General features: G+C 36.0%; 1 protein-coding gene across 14 annotated transcripts in view; it reads left to right on the forward strand.

Annotated features, from left to right (window-relative positions):
* PARD3 (par-3 family cell polarity regulator) overlaps positions 1 to 25,472 on the forward strand; it is a 609,571-nt gene that overhangs the window by 426,098 nt on the left and 158,001 nt on the right. For all 14 annotated transcript variants that reach the window (XM_087948426.1, XM_026672225.2, XM_087948428.1 and 11 more), the window contains one exon: positions 2,935 to 3,151. In XM_087948426.1, coding sequence (XP_087804552.1) covers positions 2,935 to 3,151 — 217 coding nt within the window. The remainder of the gene's footprint in view (positions 1 to 2,934; positions 3,152 to 25,472) is intronic.

The raw sequence follows: 25,472 nt of genomic DNA on the forward strand, positions 1-25,472 counted from the left end.
CGTATTGGGAGTTCTAAAATTATAGCATGGAACATGTGATAAAGGAGTACACTGACTTTGCAAACATAATATAATTGCTCCCTTTAGAAGAATAAGCTATTCATACTCTTAAACAATGTATAAAAGATAAGTTTGGCGGGAGTTACATATAGATTTTAAGAGCTATAATCAGAAAGTCAGAGATGACTGCTTGGGATATTCCAATCATATGAATCATAGTGCTTGTTTTCAAACTCTTGAAAAGGATGACAAGAAACAGATCTCATTTTTAGTGGGTGTAGTCAGAAGCAAGCCATTTGAATCTGAATAAATTGGCAAAGCTTTCTTATCTTTCTTAATTGCTGGAGCTTGGGCTGATATTAAGTAATACAATAAGCAGTCTAGACACTCAACTATGAAACAGTTTCATATTAAATAATTATGTTTTCTTCTTTGCATTTTGCTTGCTTTATGGAGTAATTAGGAAAATAGCTTCAGAAAATTCAGCCCATGGTCCTATTCAATAGAAATTATGTGCACATTTGCATCATCTTCAAAAGGGCAAGCTGATTTAATATTCTATCTGCAGTTATGTGTGAGTCTATTAACCAGGGTTATTTTTATACTTTTATTTTTATTTAAAATAAAGGTGTGTTATTTGAAAACAGTTGCTTGTGAATGAAGAAATAATTATTGAAGTTACATAATTAATTTTCAATATAGCATTAGTAAATGATACCAAGCACAGTACAAGGAGATATTTTCATGATATAAAAGAAGTATTATTTTTTGAGCTTAATGTCAAAACTTAAGCTATGTTAATATTTATAAATGTTAAAAAAAGAAGAAAAAGAGAAAAAGCTCATCCTCTGATTAGGAACAGATTTATTGAACATAGCTGGCTTATACTGACTCATACATTGTGCTATAGGGCTTTCTATTCAGTAGCATGCTTTCATTTATCCATGCATCACTTTCTCATGACATGTAAGAATTGCCTGTAATTTTCAATTTTTTATTTTAAAGTGTGTGTTTTTGTGTGTGTGTGTATGCAAAGACATTGAAAATTCACACACACACACACACACACACACACACACACACACACACACACAAATATATGCATATTCTCATTATCCTTCTGGCTCTCTCTGTAGCTTTTGTTCCCATTAACCATGTTGTCTTTTGGGACTATTGAAAGGGTTTGTGGGTCAGAGGCAGTAGTTCTACTCAGTAGTGCGATTCAACTGGTGTAACAACCGGTTCAGTGAGCATGCGCGCTCTGCATTTAAAAAAGCCCATTTTCAGTTCTAATACTTACCTTCTACTGCAGCCCCTGTGAATAAAACAGCTGAGGCATGGCAAACATCTCTGCCTCGTGAATCAGCTGTGCTGTAAAAAAAATGAAATAAAGGACAGGAAAGAGCAGGGGCAGGTGGGCGGGGCCAAATGCTCACTGGAACTACCAGTTTGCCTGAACTGGTCCAAACCGGTAGAATCCCATCCCTGGTTCTATTCCCAAGTAAGCAGCTCAGTTATGTGTTCATGGGGAACACTCAGGAAAAGCCTGGTGAATGACTGAATGGGACAGAGCAGGTTTAGATTGAATCTCAGCAAGACATAAGTAGTGTCTGGTTGAAAGGTAGTTACAACTTAATCTCTGGGTGCAGCTGCATTTCTTTGAAGGAGCTATTATACAATGTGGAGGTACTTCTGGACTCACCTGGTCAGTGGTGGGTTTCAAAAAGTTTTCCTACCAATTTGGGGTGAGTGCAGCTTTGTGTGCGCACACACAGTGTTTGCAACTCACCTTTTGCTGCAAGCCCTGTATGTAAAACAGCTGACGTGGGGCAATCAGCTGTGCTGTGTGGAGCAGCTGAGGTTGAAAAGCAAGAAATAAAGGTCAGTATAGAGCCAGGGTGAGTGCGAGGACCCAGCAGCAGATTGTCAGAGCAAACTGGTTCGCTAACAGATGATCGTCAGAGCTACCGGTTTAGCCGAACCAGGCTGAACCAGTAGAATACCACCACTGCACCTGGTAGAACCCACAGGATAGAGCTGTGACCAAGAAGGCTTTTGACCAGCATTGGTTGGTTTCCAATTGTGAGTTTTCTGACTATTGCAATTTCCCCAAATGAATCTGCCCTTGAATATGACTTGAAAGCTATACCTGCTACATACTCTTTTACTTGACTGCTGATTGATGCTAACTAATGAGATTTATATCACAAGGATTTCTGTTGTTGCCAAATTAAGTTCCAATCCCAATTCAAAGTGATTATTATTTACAAAAAACTTTATGGCATGAGTTCTTGCTATCTTTGGAATTATTATAAGTAAAATCTACCCACCTAAGACATGCAAGGCATGCAGTTGGTTTCAAAATCCCGTAAATTAAAAGGAAAGCAGTAGAGAGAAGGATCTTGGTCATAGCCTCTTGTTTTGGAAAAGTTGCCCCTTAATCAATAGAATGGTTTTAGCCCGTTATCACTTAAAAATAGTCAAGATCAAATTTCACAGAGGTTTTTTTTTTGTTTTGTTTTTTGAGTGAAGCACTTACTGGATTTAGTGGGGGAATGGCCTACTGTGGGTATCATGAACCATGAGTTGGTGTTACCATATTGTTCAGCTGGTTTTATTGGTGTTAGCTTGTTGTAGAAATTTAAGTCACTTAGCATGCATTGAGTAAGCAGAATATGTATATTATAAATAAAAACTAACATTATACCCTGTATTACAAGTGAAATCAAGTACAGAATTAAACCACAGTTTGAGAGCAAAAAATTGTCAATTAATGGGTAGTTTCTCTGTTGTCTAAATCTAACGAAGTTGCATTTGCAAAAATAAGTGGAGCTGGTGGGGTACAAAACAACTTATCGTTCTTGTGTTTGAAACTTTTTGAAAACATCCTGTTCTTTCCTTCCATCCCCTGATAAAATTTCCTTACTCTTTTAGTGGAAGAAGACACAGAAGAAAGTTCACGATCCGGTAGAGAATCGGTGTCCACCTCTAGTGACCAACCATCCCATTCTCTAGAAAGACAGATGAATGGCAGTCAAGAGAAAGGGGACCGGAAAAAAATTGGGAAGGAGAAGAAAAAAGATCGAGATAAAGAGAAGGATAAAATCAAAGCCAAGAAAGGAATGCTCAAAGGTCTCGGGGACATGTTCAGGTAGGAATTGCAGACAAGCTTAAATGTTTGGGTCTCATCTTGTTTTGCTATTCATCATAACATCGTTTATGGCTCACTATCCATTTCCAAAACACAAATCCTGTGGATATAGTTAAAATATGTTACTGAATGTTTTGTCAATCATTTATTTTTATTGCAGCCTTGCAAATATTCTATCAGACCCATTCTGTTTCAGAGATTAGCACATCTGGATGAGGGACAATATTCTCGCAAAGCAAAGGAATACCATACTAACATGGTTTCTTCAAAGGAGACAAGGGAAGGGAAAGAATTACTTGAGGCATAAATAGTAAACTGTGTTTTGTACACAATGAGATAATAATAGAGTAGAATTCTTTATTAATCAAGTATGATTAGACACAAAAGAATTTGTTTCCAATGCATAAGGTCTCAATGTACATGCAACAATAGCAATACCATTAACATAGTCATTGTAAAATACATTCTTCATAAAACATTAGATAACAACACTTAGTGATAGTCATGAATACTAAATAATGCATGTTCCCTCATATTAGTATCATCCTGGTTTATAACAGACATAATTGAATGATAATCCTACATATTTTGTACATTTATGATAATGTATTACTAAAATTATACTATGGCCCAGTTCATATCTCCATAAACTTGAAATATTACTATGGAAAATATGCTTCATATACTATAATGAGATTTCTTGTGAAGTTTGGGCAACATATGCTATTATTTCATTTCTGGACAAAATTTCCTAACTGCCAAACAAGAATTTGTTTGTTATTTGCATATGTTTATTAATTTAGCAAAATAGATTCAGGCATAATTCTTTAAGTATAGTCTTATAGTTGTTAATGAATGATAAATTGGTTATTTGAAATGTGAGCATATCCTCTGATCAAGTTCTCTTGAAGACAACACTTACCTCAGGTACATTTCAGTTTTCTAAAACTGTTTTGGTCTGTATTCCGCCCTGATTTAATACTGCACTTTCCATGGGTGGCAATGAAATATAACCTGTGGGGAACACAAATCAGCCAAATAAATATTGGAAACTGGAAATTAATATTAGAGTATACAGGTTACTTAGGGGCCGTGGTGGCTTAGTGGCTAAGACGCTGAGCTTGACGATCAGAAAGGTCGGCAGTTTGGTGCTGCGTAACAGACTGAGCTCCAGTTACTTGCCCTAGCTTCTGCACACCTAGCAGTTTAAATGCATGTAAAAATGCAAATAGAAAAATAGGGACCACTTTGCTGGGAAAGTAACAGTGTTCTGTGAGCCTTCAGCATTTAGTCATGCTGGCCACATGACCATGGACACGTCTTCAGACAGCGCTGGCTCTTCAGCTTTGTTACAGAGATGAGCACCACCCCCTAGAGCCGGAATCGACTAGCACGTATGTGTGAGGGGAACTTTTACCTTTAGTAGGGATGACTTCTTCCAAGTTACATCAGACTACCCCATTAGATCTACCATAGAAGGCATGCTGCAAATATCTCCAACTATGGACCCCCATTTTATGGAGCCTGGGAGACATGCTTTCTCTATTGTGGTTCCCACTTTATGGAGCATTATTTCCCCTGAAATTACATTAGTTCCAATGTCTTTTGATATGCCAGAAGTCCTCAAGATCTGGTTATGTTATCAGGCCTGGGACTCCCAAAGAATCAGAGACATAATTAGATGGCTATTCCTGAGTTGGCTATTTTTATTTACTCTTCATCTAGAGTTTTTATCTTTCTTTTTATAATATTTAAAATAAGCTTTTATAATTTTTTATGATTGTGGTGTTCTTACCACAACATTTGTCGTGCACTGCCCAGAGTTGCCTTTGGTGAGATGGACAGCTATATAAACTAGATAAAATAAGATAAAATTTTCTCATCAACAAGACATTCAAATTCATGCTGGCCCACTACACGAAGTCTCATTTGTATGTTTCTAGTGAGCTAAATGTTATCACAATATCCCTAGATATATAGCAACAAGAACAAAATAACTTTCTGAGTAGGATAATGCTTTGCTTTGTAAGTATCAGGTTTCCTTCCAAAACAATAAGCAGGAAGATGTAAGCAGCAGATTCTATCTGAATCAAATGACAAAGTTTTATTTTTTTAGCTTCAGTTTATATATTGTGTAGGAAATGCTGTAATCTTTCATCCTTGGTTGCTGTTGAAACATGTCATATGAAATACTGTAAAAAAATATTTCTCTAATTTGATGTTCAAAATGTTTCTTTTTCTTTTGTTTACATTTCCCTGTTGTTTCTTTGTTATAAACCTCTAAAAGACTGAATTATTTATTTATTTGTTTTATTTATTTATTTATTTATTTATTTGAAATACTGCTTTTTCTCATAGTATTGATACCATACATAAGAAGCATGATCCTGTTAATGATAATCAGAGGAATGTAGGATTTAGTACTCTCCCCCACCCCCATTTCTTACACACACACACACACACACAGAGAGAGAGAGAGAGAGAGATCATACACCCTTTTCTCTACTGTGGGGTATTTATCAAGATCGGAATAAATTTTGCTCTTTTTGAGAAAGCACAACTCCATCCAGGCTTACTTTCAATTGGAAAATCTGTCCCATGAGTCTGGATGGGTGCTTAATGTGGGTATTTATGAAGCCCACTCTAAATTTTTTTCTTGAATCTTTAGACTCATCAAATTATATATTCAGTTGCCAAACTTTCACTAATGTATTAACCACCTTTTCATTTTTTTTGGTTGCATCACTGAAGGGTTTATATTAGTAACGAATGTTGAGAAAAAGACAATGAGGAGTACTGTTGGTCAGAGAGCTGCAGCTCACTTCTCAGATGTAGATAAGGGAAAACCATAGAATCTTCTTATTTTATTTGGAGAAATATGAAACCCTGAAGAGTGTACCTGGCAGAAGTGGTACTATTGCGAGAAATCCCAGATCAGGGTCATGGAAAAAAAAAAAATTGTGCTTATTGTAAGGTAGTCCATTTCAGATAATTTATTTAAAAAGCTTGATAAGGGTAAAATTATTTTTGCATGCTGTATAGTAAGATTTATATTTAGGAAATCTTGCATGGGCCAAATAGGAAACTTCATTTAAACTTGAAATGCTAGCTTTTTAGAAACTAATCAGTGCTTTGTGTAGGACAACATAGATCAGAAGAAGACAAGGTGATCCCTAAAAGCTTTGTATGATCTGTAAATATCTCCCCCACTTTTCCTTCTCCTTTTTTGATTTTTAGGATCGCCCAGAGTAAAACATTTTAATCCTTTCTTTACAGTGTGCGGATGAGGGACTTCTTTAAAAGACAAAATAGGCCCTCTCCAAATTAGGTTGCTCTCTCTTTTTTCACTCCAAATTGTGAGAATTCCCCATTCACTTTAGTCCTTTCTGTCTTACACATTTTTCCTTCTGTTAGAAAATAAAGGCTGTGCTATTTTCTATAACCCCTGGTCCGTGGAGGGGCACTGGAGTGCAGCACTCCAGAAACCAGTCCGTGCAAACAAGCAAAACAGGATGCAGGCAGCAAATGAACTACTCACCCCCCCCCCCCATCTGTGGAAAAACCTTTCTCCAGGGAACCAGTTCCCAAAAATTGGGGTCACTGTTCTATAGAGACCTTGGCGTTTTCTGTTTATTAATAAAATAAAGGTATAGGTTTCCCTCGAACATTGTTGTTCCCAACTCTAGAAGGCGGTGCTCATCTCCATTTCAAAGTCGAAGAGCCAGCGCTATCCGAAGACGTCTCTGTGGTCATGTGGCCGGCATGACTAAACACCAAAGGCACATGGAACGCTGTTACCTTCCCATCAAAGTGGTCCCTATTTTTCTACTTGCATTTTTACATGCTTTTGAACTGCTAGGTTGGCAGAAGCTAGGACAAGTAACAGGAGCTCACTCAGTTATGGGTGCTAGGGATTTGAACCACCGAACTGCAGACCGTTCTGATTGGCAAGCTCAATATCTTAGCCATTGAACCACCATGTTTATCAATAGAAGGAGCTATAACTAAAAACCAGAGTAATTTCATGTTGGCCTCTATTGATAAAAAAGAATTGCAGTCTATATTGGGAAAAAAATTACTATATTACTAAACCAAACAAAAGTACAAAATAATATTTCAAGAGAGGAAAATAGACCATGTTTACTTTAATATGTCTCAGCATGCCTAGTAAACCCAATTTTCCCCATTTCATTTAATTTAGTCTTTCAATCTTTGTCATGTTTGAAAATACAATCTGGGTCTATTTAGAATATTTGGGAACATTAATCAAACATAAGTTATTGATCTATGCTCATCTTGAAACTTTTTAATTTATCAAAGACTCATTAGAATTGATGCAGCAATATCATAAACACTCCAGGTACACAGTAAACTGGAGTAATCATACCCTAATATTTTGCCAAGTGATAAAGGTATAATTACATGTATGTAAAAATAGTTCAGCTCATAATAAACACCAGAAGACAATTATTCAGATAAAAAGATCTTTATTACTAGATATGAATATTTATACAGCCCTGATAAATGGGATGTTATAAGTGGATGAAAATAGCTATGAGTCTATGGAAATGTAGTGAAAATGAAAATCACATTACTGACAACAATTAATAAATCAATTTCACTGAGATATTTTAAAGTGATACATAGTGGTTGATTTTATAAGAAATGGACAAACACCAAGGGTACTTTAGCAGCCTCTGAAAATTTAGTAGTACAGAATGCATTGGAGATTTTTTTTATAGAAGCTAAACCAACAATTCCGTATTATCAATGTCTACATTTTAAAATAAAACTTGATGTCGATAATATAAAAGGAATGAAATATAAATGGAGCTATTTTACACTATCAAACCATTGGTCCTAAATTTTAAGAAATGTTAAGAGTGGTGTTCTGACCCAAACCTTGTTCCAAGGAAACAAACACAAAACAGAGGTTACAGAAAAACTTTTTAATTATCTCTGATATTCTAAACATCCACAAGGCTTGAGTGCAAAAACTTCTTTGCTTCCTGCAAAGAACTTCGGTTTCTCAGCTGGCTTTTATCTCATGAGGGAGGGGCCATTATCTTGCAGCCTTACTCCCTAGTCGCCCATGCTGCTGCAGCTGCTCTTTCCTTCACGCACAAGCACTGGGCACAGGCTTCTCGGGAACCTTTTCATCACTGCTGCCAGCCTCCACAATCTCTGAAGGCAGCATTCCACTCCCTGATGGTCCTGGACATATCCCTGCATCACATGCAGACCCATCCCTCCATCTCTGCACCACACACAGGCCCCTCATCCGAGTCCTCGCTCTCCGAGACTTCAGCCGTCCATACCTGCTGCCGGCGAACCACAACAAGTGGTTACAATTTAAAACTAGGTCATCAAACTTTTTGTTTTTAAATTCATGTCTATGAACTTCCTCAACAGTTGTTTAAATTCAGTAGGTCTCCAACAATAATCTATGTTGGGGACCTAATGAATTTGAAGGTACATTAGTTCATATTGCTTGGTCCGTGCTCGATGTTTCTTCCTTCTCAGTTATATCTATTACTATTGAGAGCAAACAAGCTCTTGGAAGGTTTAAGGATGTTGTTAAATTTTGATTCATTGATTGATTATTTACTATTAAGTCATTTTCAAATCCTATTGGCCACAGATAAATCAGGACAATCCATTTCTAACTTATACGTTTAGGCTTCCTTCTGGTCACCATCTTTCTGGCTTTTCCAGAGAGGCTTTGCAATGTGTCTGAAGTAGGATTATTTGACATTTAACATTGCTTCCGTTTCTTTTGGTATTTATCTAATAATACAATCATTTCCTTTTGTAGCCATAAATAGCAGTGTAATGTAACAGTAACAGTAATGTTTACTCAGTCAATGACCAGCAAAATTTAGAAATAAAATCATGGAACTAAAAATGAATGAGACAAAGTATTATTTTAGAAAGGAGGTTCTATGATAAAAATATAACATACGTTACAGGTAGTTCTTGGCCTACAACCAAAATTAGGACTAGAATTTTAGTTGTTCGGTCAGTTTTGAGTCATCACTTCACAAGCTTCAATTTTATGATCATTTTTAACCCTGGATGTTAAATGAATCATATAGCCAGTAAGCAAATTTGACTTCCCAATCATTTTTACTTGTTGGAAGTCAGCTCAGAAAGATGCAGATTTTGATCAGATGACACAAAATGCTACACTGTCATAAATGCATGCTAAGTGCCAAGTATCTGAATTGTGATCATGTGTTTGTTGAACTGGTGCAACAGGCATACTTTTGAAGACAGGTCATAAATCACTTTTTACAAGATTGTTATAACTTTAGATCATCATTAAATGGTCATGTTGAGGACTGCTTTTAATATTATGTTAATTAACTATATACATATAAATCTAAAATATTACAATGCATGAAATTAAAGTACATGTCAGCTAAAACAACGCAACTAACACATGAACCTAAAGTGATAAAACAGAAATGGTTATTTCTATGGCCAGTTATGTCTTATTTATGTTGCAGCAACATAAAATTTATATCCCCTACACAGGTAATGAAAGATTTCAAATAATCTAGAAGATGATTTAAGGAGAAATTGTCTAACCTTTGTGAGAATTTACATACTACCGACCAAATGTAACCAGGCCTAATATCCCTGCACGATTTGTAGTATAATAATACAAGAGAAATTGATTCATTTTCCATGTCATCACATAGGTAGCTACGCTTGGTTAATGGGTTTTTGGAGTATCTGCCTTTCAGCAATGCAGATGGAAAGATACTATGTCTGGTTTGGGGGGGTGGAAAGGCTATTCATAGCCTGGGGACAGTTAGAATGTGTGAGTATTTTTCTGGTTCCGAAGTGGCCTATTTAAAATCCAGTTTCTGTCATGTTAGGACAATTTATTAATTTCAGCCTGGAGCTCCACATCCCTTGTTCTTTGAGTGAGCAGTTGTTTGTACCTTAAAGAAATTAATAATGGTGTGGAAAACCTGCATAAAAACCTGCTAACAATAGTTAACAGCAGTTCCATGGGCTGTTTCTAGGGAGAGAGAAAAGTTTCCATTGAAACTAGAGGGGTTCATGTCAGCTGGAAAGGATTGGCTATTTAAACAAAAAAATTGATCATGATCTTCCAAGCTCTTACTTGAATTGTAGGCATCAAGGTTTAACCAGCCATTTACTCTTTTGTTTGGTACAATGAGGATTGATCTCAAGAATTTTGTTTGCATTGATTCCAGTTATATCTTTCTTCACATAAATTACCCCACTTGTGCATCATATAAGATTTGGTCAGTGATTTGCAGGAATTAATTATCTTCTGCTTATGTAAAAGGAAAGTTCAAAAGCAGCTGAAAGTTTACCTGGTGCATACTGCAGATTCCTTTAGACTAATAACCATCCTAAGGTATTTATATGTAGAAATTTATTTGTTCCCTGTCCGGGATTGTTGCATAGCTCTCTTAGCAAAGACCAGAATTTTAGATGTCTCAAAATTAAGAATTAGTTGATTTTGTTTGATGTACCAAAATATTGCTGGCATTGGTCTTTTCAGGACTTACAAGAATTTATGAAATTATAGCAGTAGCATCAGTGTAGAGCAGTGTAATGTATTTTGTTATCTTATGTACAATTTATGTAAATTAGACTTTAGCATCCTCCATGATCTCTAAATCAAGTGCAATGACACCTGGCTACTCAACTGCTTTGAAACTTATTGAATTCAGTACTCAATGAATTTGATACAAAAATGTTAACCTAGTACTCATGGTTTGTTTGGTGCTAGAACTTTTGGTATTGGCATTATTCCTTTTGGGGGGAAAATGTTTGTTACTCATTTTTTTTTTAGTACTCATCATGCCTCTCAGAACTAATTAACGATGAGTACCAAAGTACCATTGTATGGTTTTATATAACCTTATTTTATAATACCCCTACCTTCGTATGGTTTATTATCATATGTGTATATTATTGGACAATTAGACCACTTGCCTGCTTAAAAAAATAACAATAGTTTTTGCAAAAGTTTTGCAGTTATATAATACACATATTTAAAGATGTGACTCCTATTAATTGAAATACAGACTTTCTTGTTTTCATCTTTGGATCTGCTATATATCTGAGTACAGATGGCAAGCCAGCCTATTGGAAACCAATGCAAATTAAATATTCCCTGATTACCATTAAATTGAATTCTTCAATTGCATTTGGAATGATTACTGAGAGTGTAGTTGTGCTGTTTCATCCACTTCTGCAAAAGGAAATAGATAATTTAGTTTAAAAACCCTATTTAGCTGAAATCAGATAAACCGTTGTCTCTTCTTACACAGCTACTCTGAAAGTGCACAGAACATGTCCAGTTTCATAAACATATTATTTGAGCTTTGAATTGTGTGTGCCTTGCACATTAGCCACCTGAGACGTCTGACTAGATGTTTGGGAAAACAACAAACGCAGATTGTTCTGCACGTATTGTAGTTCGCAATTTTTGTCTGCCCAATGCTTTTTAATTTACTGTGCCTTATTATGCCTATCCTATCCTATTATGAGGATAATTCAGAGTCTACTGAAAAGCAGGTGGCTTTTTCATTACATATTGGTAAAGGTATAGGTACAGAAGTTAATAATTATATACAGAAGTTAATAATTTCCACTGTTTTAGATATTAATTCATAACTCCTGCAACTACATTTCAGATGCTTTACAACATATACTATACTTTTTATTGTAAATTTGATTTATATTCTCCAATTGCAATTATATTCTCTAAGTGCTCAGCACTGAAACAAAGAATTAATGCTTTTAATTGCGCTTTCAATTTATGTGATGATTGTATCTATATAACTTTGTTCTTCTACTAATAATTTTGAGGGGCTTCCTCCCCTTGGGTAACTAAGAAAGGTGCATTACAACATCTTAGCTATTATATGGGTGCTCTGAAATGTTTTCACAAGAAAAGTTAAGCAACACCCATCCTGGCATCAAACAAAGAAAATTGCAGCTTCTCTGGGTCCCTAATACAAAGAGCTATAAATAGTATAGATGGTTAGGGTAAAAAAGTCCAGTCAGGTGCTTGTTCTAATGTATTCCACATGGAATTGTATCATATACCTAGCATAAATAAATAATTGATTCAGTTATTTAATGATAGTTCCAGGTTACCCAGATCATTTTCAGCCACACAGAAACCTATTGTCACATTATCAAATTATAATTTCTGTATCTTTCAAACCAGGTGGCTTGCTACTTAATCAAATCCCCATTCGATCATTTTCTTTAGTGATCATTTTATTTATTTATTTATTTGATTTGTCAATCGCTTACAAGATAATAGATATAAGTATAAACATGAGTAGTAATACAGGAAATAGTTCCAAATAAATGGAGACAATAGGACAGGGACAGTAGGCACAATGGTACACTTATGCATGCCCCTTACAAACCTCTTAGGAATGGGGTGAGGTGTTTAATTTGAGGTTAAAGGAGTGGGGGGTTAGAGGATGTAACAACAGAGTCAGGTAGTGCATTCCAGGCATTGACCACTCTTGCTGAAGTTGTACTTTCTGCAATCAAGTTTGAAGCAGTTTACATTGAGTTTGTATCTGTTGTGTGCTCTTGTATTGTTGTGGTTGAAGCTGAAGTAGTCATTGCCTTGTAGGACATTGTAGCAGATAATTTTATGTGCTACGCTTAAGTCTAACCACAGGCGGCGTAGTTCAAGGTTGTCCAAGCCCAAAATCTCAAGCCTGGTGATATAGGATATTCTGTTGCGAGCAGAGGAGTGTAGGTACTCTTCTTGTGAAATAATTGTGGACTCGTTCAATTGTATTAATGTCTGATATGCAGTGCAGATTCCAGACTGATGAGCTGTATTTGATACTGGCAAAAGTTTTGTATGCTCTAGTTAGCAATTCGATATTTCCGGAGGAGAAGCTTCATAAGATTAGATTTACAACTCTTAATGCCTTTTTGGCAATGCTGTTACAGTTAGCTCTGGCACTTAGGTCATTTGATATGAGAACCCCAAGGTCCTTGACAGAGTGAGGATCATCAACGAGGTCATATACGCCTAGTTTGTATTTGGTGTACTGATTTTTTTTACCAATGTGTAGGACAGAGCATTTGTTGGTCGAGATTTGGAGTTGCCAGATGTTTGACCATTCAGACACATAAGGACATAATCAAGGTCGCTTTGAAGGATAGTAGCATTATCAGTGATGTTGAATAGTTTTACATAATCCGCAAAGAGGACGCAGTTGCTTATAAGGTGATTACAAAGGTCATTTATATAAAGAGTGTGGGTTCTAGAACGCTGCCTTGGGGGACACTGCTGTTAACTGGAGTAGGGTTTGATATAGCACTCCCTATTTTTACTATTTGTTGCTTGTTTGACAGGAACGCGGTAATCCACTTATGGAGGGATCCAGAAATGCCATAAGAATTTAGTTTTAACAGTAGTTTGTCATGTACCACTGAATCAAAGGCTTTGCAGAAGTCTATGTAAATTGCATCTATAGCTTTACCCTGGTCAAGTAGAGTAGTCCACATGCTTTTGCAGTGTAAAAATTGTAGATTGCAGGACAATTTTTTTCCTGAGACCAAATTGTTTTTTGGAGAGTAGGTTGTTTGACTCTGTGGAGGGTGATAAATTGGTTAATGATTGATTCCATGACTTTGCACGTGACACAACACAGTGAGATTGGTGTGTAGTTTTCAACCAGGCCGGGGTCACCTTTTTTGAAGATAGGGATGACCGTAGCTAAGGACCATAGGTTTGGTAAGGAGCTGGTTCTGAATGATATCTCATATATAATGCTTAGTGGTTCCACTATGGCAGAAGAGAGCTTTTTTAATAAGTATGCACATAATCCATTGGGGCCAATAGATAGGGATGGTTTAGGTTTCATAGTTCCTTTTCTATGTTATCTTCTGTAAAGTCAATATGTTGTAAGTCATTACAGTTAGTTGTGGTACGACTAGGAAATGTGGGGCATGAACCATCGCTGTTTACAAAGACTGAACTGAAGAATTTGTTGAAGAGATCGGCCTTAACAACTTCATCGTTGCAGTCTTACCCATTTGGTCCTTTTAGGGGTGGGATGGTTCTTGATTCTTTTAGTTTGGTGTTAACAAAATTGTAGAAGGCGCAGGTGGATTTTATATGTAGGAGATTTTCCTCTTGCTTGCAGTGATAATTTGTGCATTCTGTCTTTATCTGTTGGCATGGGTGTTGTATTGGTTTTTAAAGTTTGCTACATAGCTAGTTTTGTTTTTACACCACAGTGATCTTTTTTTATTGAAGTTTTCTTATTGTTATGGGTAATTTGGTTTTGGTTTTGGGGTACATATAGTTTAATGACTTTTTCAAGTTCAAACAAGAATACATTATAATGGTCTTCTGTAGTATTACAGCTAAAGAACAGAATGTGCCAATCAAGAGATGATAGGTCAACATCTGTGAGATCATAGTTGGCTTTTTTGAAGTTGTATTTTGGGGATCCATCATTATGATCTTCTTTGTGAGGGCGTAAATTGAGACAAAAGTCGATCATACTGTGGTCACTGTTTGAAAACCGTTCTTGTATTTGTAGGCCATATATTGAGTTTGAGCTGTTGCAGAAGATAAGGTTGAGGCAGTTATTGAGTCTAGTGTTGTTAGTTACTAATTGATCCAGTCCCAGTGTAGTAACAGCATGGTATAGAGTTGCATGTATGGGTTTGGATATACATTCATTTAGTGTCCAATTTATAAGAGGTAGATTGAAGTCACCAAGGAAAATAAGAGGGTGAGGACAAGAGGCAGCCCACGTTAACAGTGAAGTTAGCTTGTTTGCATGAACTATGTCATAATCCGTGGCTCTGTAGCATAGTAAGAAGCGGATTATGGCATATGAGGACAGTTTACAGATGGTCTCTGGGAGAACAAGTTTCTGTGTAATTTGAATCTTTTTTAGATTTAGGGATTTTTTGTAGAAGATAGCAACTCCACCTCCTCTGTGGATTTCGCGATCTAACTGATAAACATGATATTCGCTGACTGTGATAATGGAGTCTGGAAAATATGCATTTAACCATGTCTCATAGACAAATATAATGTTGAATGTGGCCGTGCCTAATAAGATGAGGAATTCATGTATTTTGTTTGTGAGGCTTCTTGCATTGAGTAGTTTGCATTTTAGATATGTAGTAGTGGGTCTGGAGGAAGTAATGGGGGTGCATGCCTAATGTTGGATGTTGGGGTGATGGTTAATGGGATGTAAGTTGAAGGTCTTGCTTTTGATACATTCTGTGCGGTAGTCAATGTATAGGTTAGTATTTCCTTGTTCATGGAGTCTTTTGAGCTCAGAGCACAGCTCACGGGATCATACACGTTGCTGTAAGGCTAGGTGAGGTTCTTATGGTTGGTGTTGCTTTTGGCGAGTGAATTTATAGTATAAATGAATTTACATTTGTTTGATTCATTTTTGCAAATGACCCTGCAGAAGCGTGGGGTCACCGAGCCATCACTGTTTTTGAACTCTGGGCCGATGCGGGAAATGTCAAGTATTTCATCAGGGGAGATGGTTGATCCTTGATAGTCACTGATGATGTTGCAGACAATTGTGATGTCATCAGTCATTGATGTCCTCTAGACCAAATAAGATGGCGTTTGGACGCTTCCGTTCGTGCTTGACAGCTTCTCTGACGAGGATTGGGATATCATTATTTGTTGGATTTGTGGTTTTTTTGTGGATTGGGTTGTGGTTGTTGGGTAGAGATGTGGTTTGTAGCTATTGGATGTTTGGGTTTTTGTGTTGTGTCTTTTTTTTTTCAAGGTTAGTTAATCTTTTAAAGTGTCCAGGGATGCTACTATGGTGTCAAGGGATGTTATTTGTGTTTCTATGGTATCAACTCTTTCAAACAGGGCAATATATTTGTCAAGTTTGGGTCTGCATGATGGGCAGAAATATTGAAATGCATGGTTGGATCTAAAAGATGCATGGAATTGCATGGTTGGATCTAAAAGGTGATAAGCTCTCCAGGAGCAAGAACCTCACCATCCTTGTTGGGCACTATCTACCAAACTTGGGAGAGAAGGAGCAAGGAAGGATTCTAGCAGCCATCTTCCCATGAGTAAATCAAATTGAGAAGCCTTCAGGAAGTCAGAAGTCTCTTCTGCTACCACTGCTTTGGTCTATCTCAGGGGTGTCAAACTCAAGGCCCATGGGCTGGATCTGGCCCATGGGATGCTTACATCTGGCCCATAGGACCACCCTGGAAACAGCAAAGGACCGGCCTATGATGCCTCTGCCAGCAAAAACAAAGCCCAAGGTACCCACATGCGGCCTCCCTGGCTCAAGTTTTTGGCCAGCCACTAGCCTTCTGCTAGTGAAAATAGCCCTCGGGCCCATCCAGGCCCCCTGAGGTCAAACACAACCCAGTGAAATCTCAGTACTCAGTACTCAGTGAAATCGAGTTTGACACCCCTGGTCCATCTATTTCTTCGTTTAGGTAAGGAAATACCTCTGATGATGATGTAATAAGGCATGGGTTGTCTAGAACAGGGGGTAGGATCTGGCCTGCAGTGTGCTTTGATCTGGCCCACGATACTGCCCTGGAAACAGCAAAGGATCAGTCCATGGTGCCTTTGCCAACAAAAATGGAACTGAGGGAAGTCACACAAGGCCTGTTCAGGTTCTGTTTTTGGCTGCGACAGCCTCCTGCAGCCCTTTGCTAGTGAAAATGGAGCTTGGGGGGCTGCATGTGGCCTCACATGGTGGCATTTTTTTGCCGTGATGGCCTCCTGTAGCCCTCTGTCTGCGAAAACAGAACCCGGGGAGATTGCATACTCCATTTTCACTGGCAGAGGGCTACAGGAGGCCATTGCAGTCAAAAACTGAGCCTCCAAGAGTGACATCAAGCTGGCCATGCCCCCTGGACATACTCCTGGCCATGCCCCCTGGGCCCCGAGATCAAACATTGTGAGCCTGGTGCAGCTCACAATGAAATCGAGTTTGACACCCCTAGAAGATTATAGAAGAAAAAAATCAAATAAATAAATCCTGGAGACCATATGGATATGTCCTTTTAGTTTTCTTGGCATACAATAAATGTAATTTGCAGCTATCTTTCTGTAATGATTTTGGATTTCTCAGTCTAATTTACAGACCTGGGTTACCATTTTGGTGTTCCCCATACAAGTATTTTATTTTAATTTTGTTTTGGCTTATTTTAATTCATTTTTTGCTCATTTGAGAAAACATCAAGTATTGCACCTAGTTATGAGTAAATTCTCTAAGGAAACTGTTGTTGGCTAATTATGAATTATGGCTTTTAAATGAAATATTATTTTAAACATTTGTGAATTTCCCATTTTCATCAAGAATCAGCAGGTCTACTAACTTCTTCCAGCTGGGTTTTTCCTAGAATAAATATTGGACGTTGATAACCTCTGGGGTGTAAGGTATGGGATTTATTTTAATATGAAACAAGATCATCACTTTGTTTTGTTTTTTTAATGCACCAAAATAAATGTCAGACTGACCTACTACTGAAGACAAGTATCCGTGGCTCCTGATAACATATTCTCTCAATGTTCTTCTTTGCTTGTCAATGAGTTAAAGTTAAAAACCTCTGACATCAACAGCACAATATCTGCCAAGCAAACCCAGAGAGCTTTCTACTATGACAGCTGAGCTGTCTAAGACCCTTCCTGATGTTTTATAACGTTTCTCTTCCAGGCCTGCAATCTGAATATAAAATGCAAGTGTCAGGCATGACACCTGCTTTATAATCTCTGTAAAGCAAACCTTTTCATAAAAATGTGTTGACAGTTCAGCTATTCAAAGTCAATTTCAATTCAAGCCCATGTTCAAGATGGGTTTTTCCCCTTCTCATCTGCAACTCATGTGAAAATTGAAGGCTGGTGATTATTCATCCTATAGCAAAGCATGGTAAATAAATATCTTTTAAGTATGGAAGAATGAAAAAAAACCATTAATATCATTCTTTTCAGTATGTATTGAAAACTTTTCTTTTGAGATTTAATTTGTGACATTGGCAGAGATCGAATATCCACAGTGGTTAGTATAATCTTTTAGAGTAGTTTTGTAAGGTTTTGTTTTGCTTTATTAACATTTAAATATTTTTGAAATAGCCTTTCTGAGCTTAATATTCCCAGAACTATATACAATTTTGTAGAAGGAGAGATCTGTCTATATGTGAACATACATATTGCTCCCACTTGAAATAAAGTAAGGTTGAGTTTATCAAATGGCATATACTTGAATGAGTGGCTTTTTATTTTGAGATGTGCTTTTCAATCCATGAACATAATTATATTATATTGGAATGCTAATGCTTGTAGAAAGAAAGTTTATTAGAATTCCAGTTTTCCCCCTATAAGAAACAGCTATATAACAGCTTCCTGGTCCTAACCATATTTTCTGTAAACCAAATTGGACAAAGTTTAAAAACCCACTGATCTAAAATTCTGTCTACAGTCTAAAATCTTGGAAAATCAGATATCTCCATGAATGGAAAATACCAGACTACAGCCAAAGTTAATTCTTTTTAGGTTATTCAAACAGTTTAGATCTTTTCATTTTCAATGAAAAGTATTCAATGAATACTTCAGCTTCAACCATAACAACACAAGAGCAAACAATAGATACAAACTCAAGGTTAATCACACCAAACTTGATTGCAGGAAATACGACTTCAACAACAGAGTGGTCAATGTCTGGAATATTCTACCTGACTCTGTGGTTTCTTCCCCAAACCCCCAAAACTTTAACCTTAGACTGTCTACTATTGACCTCACCCTTTCCTAAGAGGTCTGTAGGAAAATGTGCCTACCGTCCTTGTCCTATTGTTTCTTTTATTTTTTTATTTTTCTTATATGTATCCATGTATTCATAACTTTGTTTTTACTTATACCTATTATCTTGCAAACAATTGACAAAAATAAATAAATAAATAAAAAATAAAATAAATAAATAAATTTTGCCAACATTCTCATGACAACTTACAAACCCAGATAAAATTGACCATGAGACAACAAAGCATTAGCACATAAAATGATTAATACTGGAATAAGCTGTTACCAAAGCTGTTACCAAATGTAAAAGTGAAAAGAATCTCCAGTATTGTCCATGACTACTTAAATTGAAATGTTTTTGAGTTCCCAATTATTATGTGCAATGATTTTAGAGCCAAGCATATATCTGAATATGGGTTGTAATGCTAGAAAATATAGACGCATATTGGCAGGAGAGGAAATAGAGTTGCAAAATGAACTTCCTGTTCTTGCAGTGACAAAATACATCATTTGAAAGTTGATACAGTAAGTGCTTTTCTTGAGAACAAGTGTAGGAACTAACAATGAAGAGATCACTAGCTTGAAGTAACAATAGCACCTTAACTTTATATTCCATCAAACTGCAATGCACTTCTGAAGCTGGAAAAGCAAGTGCTTGCCATCACTAATATTAACTCATAAATCTTCCAAGGACATTCTATTGGAAGATCTCATTGATCTCATCCATCTCTTGCCCATTGTGTTTCCATTCTTCCATCTTACCAAACATTGTCATTTTTCATCAGAAGAAAATATATGTTGTTCAAAGTTAAACTGTGGAGTTCTTGGTGTTCTCTGAGCTTGCTTATTCAAAGTACAGATGATGGACTACTTGGATAATGAAATATAACAGATAATAGATAATCAGAGTTGGAAGGGACCTTATAGGTCATCTAGTCCAACCCCCCGCCCAAGCAGGAGACCCTACACCATTTCTGACCAATGGCAGTCCAATCTCTTCTTGAAAGTCTCAAGTGATGGCGCTCCCACAGCTTCCAAGGGCAAGGTGTTCCATTGGTTGATTGTTCTCACTGTCAGAAAGTTTCTCCTTGTTTCCAGGTTAAATCTCTCCTTGTTCAGTTTCCATCCATTATTCCTTCTCTGGCCTACCTTGTCTGGCCTATCTGTAAACTAACAGCAAAGCTCAGAGAGCACAAAGCATTCCACTATCTTTTTTCGCCCAAGTCTATTGTCAAGTTGCATCTCTACATAGCATGTGAATTTCTGCTATCTTATTATTGCTTCAAGAAATCAGTCAGTTCTTATTGGTCCAGGGTTGTCTGATACTTTTGGGAACCCGTCTATCATATCTGAGCCTGTAATTTGAAGTTATCTGCATTCTTTATCTTGTTTTGTCTTAACTTTTAGAGCCATGATTATTGCTTCTAATATCTTTAACTATTCTAAACTTTGTGATCATTGAAATGTTTTATCCTTCACTTATAGACATAGAAAAAAAATACCGTATATATAAGAATTGGTATTTTTTATATTATTTATTTAATTTATATCCCACCTTTATTATTTATATATATATATATATATCTCAAGGCGCAAACATATCTAATGCTCCTTCCCCAACAAACCTGTGTTGTGAGTTGGACTGAGAAAAACTCACCTAAAGTGGGAATTGAACTAATGGTCTCTTGCGTTTTAGCCTAGTGCTTTAGCCAGAGATTAGATTGGCTCACAGTTTTGGTATATCAGAATAGAAAACTGAGTACTTTAGAACTTTACTTTAAAAAATGGTTCCAGAATCAGGGCAGTGGTAGCTTGCTCTGTTGTGCTTGATCAACTGATGGTACTCAGATAATATTCCCATCTAGACGTGTGAATGCACAAGAGTATAGTGTGGGAAGTAAGCCATATCCCTATTGGGATATGAACCAAATAGCAAGTAACATAGATCTTTCAAAATTACTGCAATAAAATTTCATCTTAATAAACCAGTTAGAATTCTTGTCATTAATTTTTGAACTAATTGAAGCTTCTGGGGAATCTTCAAGGAAAGCCCCATATATAATACATTACAGAAATCCAGTTGGGATCTGTTGGCGATGATTAGTAGTAGACCAAAAAGGAATATTTGACCTGATCAAACACATTAGCAGTATAGATGCTGTACATTTAGGAATTGCTAGTTAATCCATCACATAGTTCTGCACAGGCTGTTTACCGATTTTTGCTTTCTTCAAAAACAACACAGTATAAAATCTTTTTGAAGGCCTATTAAAAGGAGAACTAAGAGCAAAGGCACACTGCAACAAATTTGTCATCAGATACCTCTGTTGTCACTTTAATAGGTTTCAGGTAAGGTTTTAAATATTAATTTATATTTGAAAAAGCAACATTAAAAGTTTATTATGCTTATGAAGAATGTTTTGTCTCAGTTAATTTTTTAACTTGCTCTTCCTAAATTGGAGTACAGGGAAATTCATAGATGATAGATAGATAGATAGATAGATAGATAGATAGATAGATAGATAGATAGATAGACAGACAGACAGACAGACAGACAGACAGACAGACAGACAGACAGACAGACAGACAGACAGACAGAAAATCTGGTTTATTTTTCAATGCAAAGCACAAATCCTGTGTTCCTCTCAGAAGATGAAAGAACACACTAAAGAAAAGTATCCTGATTGTTTATATGAAGTTCTGGATTTTCAATTCAATAAATTTTAGGACTATTTTTATACATGTACGATTTCCCATATTGGCATTGAACAGTGTAAATATTATCTAAGTCATCTAGCCTTATTTCTTCCCTAATATTTTCCTGTTATTGTGACTTCACAAGTTAAGGATTGATATATATTAATGAGATTCCCAATAATATGATAAATATTATCCATATAATCAATTTTTAAAATGTTATCAGGCTGAGACCTATTACACTTTAAGATAGGAGAGCCATTTTGGTGTAGTGAATAATGCACAAGGTTAGAAACCTAGAGACCATGTTTTCTTGTCTGCCTTTGTTAGAAAGCCAGGCAAGAGGTCTTGGATCAGTCACTCTTTCTCAGCTCTACGAAGCAGGCAATGTCAAACCACTTCCAAAATCTTGCCAAGAAAATGGCAGATTTGTCCAGCAGTTATTAGGAGTCAACAAAATTCAAAGAGATTGGAGTAGGCCAACTCAGACATTATATGTTTAGTCCATAACGCCATGAATTTCTTGTGTCATATCAGTAATTTCTGGTGGGCATTTCCTATCTCAAATAATACATGGAACACCTGTGTGACATAATATAATATAGTTTCACATGCACTGTAGGTGTTCCATATGTTTCCTCTCATTCTGCTTAACATATTTTCAAATAGCATGAATCCAATCTAAATTAACTTGATCATGTTTCAGCATGAACCTGAAATTAGCTGTCTGTTATTAGTGAGTACTTTTTGTTATAAATATGGAACAGCTGTTCAGTATACTTGAGCAATTGCTCTGGATAAGTCTGAAGCAATTGGTTTTGGTTGATCGGTGCAGATTAATCAAGTGCAAATTAATCAAAAGCACTTCATTTAGGCTTTCTTCTAATCTGTTCTGATCAATGTAACATTTGCTACTGTAGTTCCATATTTGTAAAGTAAACGTAATCTAGCAGAGCCAGTTTGGCCTAGTGGTTAAGGCACCTGGCTAGAAAACTGGAAATGGTGAGTTTTCTCCCATCTTAGTCATGAAAGCCAAATCTTGGGCCTGTTGCTGTCTCAGCCGAAGCAACCTCATGTTGCTGAGTGTTATGAGGAGAATAGGAGAAGAAAGTTGTACTGGATATATTCACCACTACTTCTTCATTTGTAAAAATAATAAAGAAGGGATAGAAATAAATAAAATATCTGTTAAAATAAGACACAACTATTATGATTCTGTAAATGTATATTTTGCTAAATGTATATTTTTGCTATTTTGCTATTTGTTTTCTTCTTGGTATTGTTAGACTTTAAATTAAAAAGGCCAAATAACTTTTTCAGTATCATTTCTATGTTCTATCTGGAATAGATTCCTAACACTAAAATTAAATGGGCAAATAAGTTTTCAGGGTAATATACATTGCTTAATTTATTCAGCTAAAGGTATTCCTTAGGAAATTTACATCAATAAAGAATTTCTGTTAATTGGCAAGAAAAAAATGCTGACGTATTAATGCTTTACAGATAATGAGGTCTATAGGGAATTTTTAAAATTGGGATGTTCCAGGTGAACTGTCAGGAGTTTGATTAACCTTTCATATACTTATGTAAACTTTCACTATAAACTTTTTCTGGAGTTGCCTATGGGGCCCAGTCTCAGTAAACATATTTATATTAGATTACATCCAGATTTAGTAATAATCAAATATGTCTATTTAAATCTATTGTAAATGGGCAACTATCATAAAGTTTGTTCATTTTTGAGGAAATTATGACATTTTGTGTGAAGCATGTTTTGTGTGAACTTAACCAACTACCAGAAGGTCTAATTTCTACTAATTAATTTCCATGAGTCATACATTGATAAGTAATAATTACAAATTATAATTTGTGAGTAGAGTTCAATCTGCATTTTTTTCTTAAAATTATTTGAGAATTAATTTGGCATCTATTTTTTCTGCAGTTGTATTTCTTCCTGTTTTTTAGAAAGGCAATCCCTGACAAACAAATAACCAGTGAGCATTTCCTTCACTCCTTGGTTGAGCTATAAGGAGACAGAATATTGTTTTACTAAAGTTTTTGTTGACTCAGAAATTCTACCAAATATTTACTATAGAGTTATAAAGAGGGGAAAGTAGTTTGGGGTGCTATTTCAACAAGTCACAGTTGTTCCGTGAAGTGTCTACAGGCTCTCTGACAAGTTTCAATTCAAGATATTTTCATGCTAAATTGAATCCAGTAGATCTCTATTTAAGTCACTGCTTTGTGTGCTTTTGCTCTTATAGCAGAATTCTCTGCTTTATCCATGGCTGTCAAAGGCATGATATCATTTTTTGGCTTTCTGCTTTTATTTTATTGCACTTAAAGCTAAACAAGTGCTGAGTTGGTAGACCCCTTGGCAAGAACACTATAACATAAAGCTGTCATAGCTAGATTTCAAGTGCAGCAAGTTCCTTTTGGGAGAGCAGCAGAGAAGATGCACATGAATATCATCCAGCTATGACTGAATTCACAAGTCAGATGGTAATTTGGTTTGTTTGGTTTAGCAGATCATATTGTGCAGAACTATCTATTATGAACAATGATTATATCCTAACATGTCCCTGTAGTTATGCTTTATTCCATGAAGCAAGGTATAGTATAATATAAAATGAAATGCATCCAACTAATGCAGAACAAGCACCAAAATTATGCAATAACTGTAATAATAATTGGACGCATCAAAGGCTTTTGAGTTTTTTTTCCTGTGCTAGAAATAGGATGGGGGAAATGTTGAGCATTTTTGGAGCAGGTCCTCTGGAACAGCCTTCCCTTCGACGTATGTATGACTTCTATCTTTGTGGCCTTTTGGAAACAATGAAAACTTGTTTCTTCTCCCCTTTGGAGATTAACATATCATGATACCATTCCTTAATTTGCTAATGTTTCTTTTTAATTCTATATTAATTTTGCAGTTGTATCTCTTTTTAATTCTATAAACCACCTAAATAAGTTACTTCACCCATTGCCATAATACTGCTTCTAAATTTCTCTTTTTCTAGTATTTTAACTTTCACTGTTTCATTAAAAATGTTTTATCTATGTTGGGTTTTTTTAAACTTTGAATTATGGTAGTGATGAAGATTGTTTATATGTTTACAGTAATTTTCATTGATCTTTACAAAAGCAAAAGTTAGGGCAATAGGGGAGGATTATACTGATAACATATAATAAAATCTAGCAAACTTTTGTTAGAAGAGACATGTATATAAGAGACACTTGGAGGAAGGACTATATATCTTGAGATATAGTTGACAAAAGTTCTGTTCCCAATATTTTAAGATTTTCTTTTCTAAAGATATTGAAAACTTCGGCCAGACATAGAAAACATGATTGTGAAAAGTTAATAATACTCCTATGATGAATGACCAAAGTTTTTCCTTAAAAATGTTTTGCTGCTCATCCAAGAAGGTTCTTCAGTTTTTCAGTTCTCTTGTTCAGTTGAGAACTGAAAAAGCGTTTTGGATGAGAAGCAAAATGTTTTCAAGGAAAAAAACAACCCAAAAGTCCAGATGTCTTTTGGAAAAAAGCACTTTTGGGACAACCATGACTGGATGATTGAGAATCTCCATAGAACTCCTATAATAAATTTGATTAATATCTCTTACTATTATTTTGGTAACCCTTAATATTTATGGTTTATTCTTCTCCCTCAACTATGGTTATGATATATTGTGAGCAAGATGCTGTTGGGTTATTCCTATTTGAGCTTTTTTTAATTTTTATTGAAAAGTCTTTCCTTATGTTTCTTTTTCAGAAGAAAAATCCCTCACCCTTTTTTTGTTTCAGCATCCAAATTACTTGAAAACTTAGATAGTC

Source organism: Notechis scutatus, chromosome Z, assembly GCF_049901735.1.
Source record: "Notechis scutatus isolate UNSWTSFEM ecotype Mainland chromosome Z, rNotScu1.2, whole genome shotgun sequence".
NCBI classification, from domain to species: Eukaryota; Metazoa; Chordata; class Lepidosauria; order Squamata; family Elapidae; genus Notechis; species Notechis scutatus.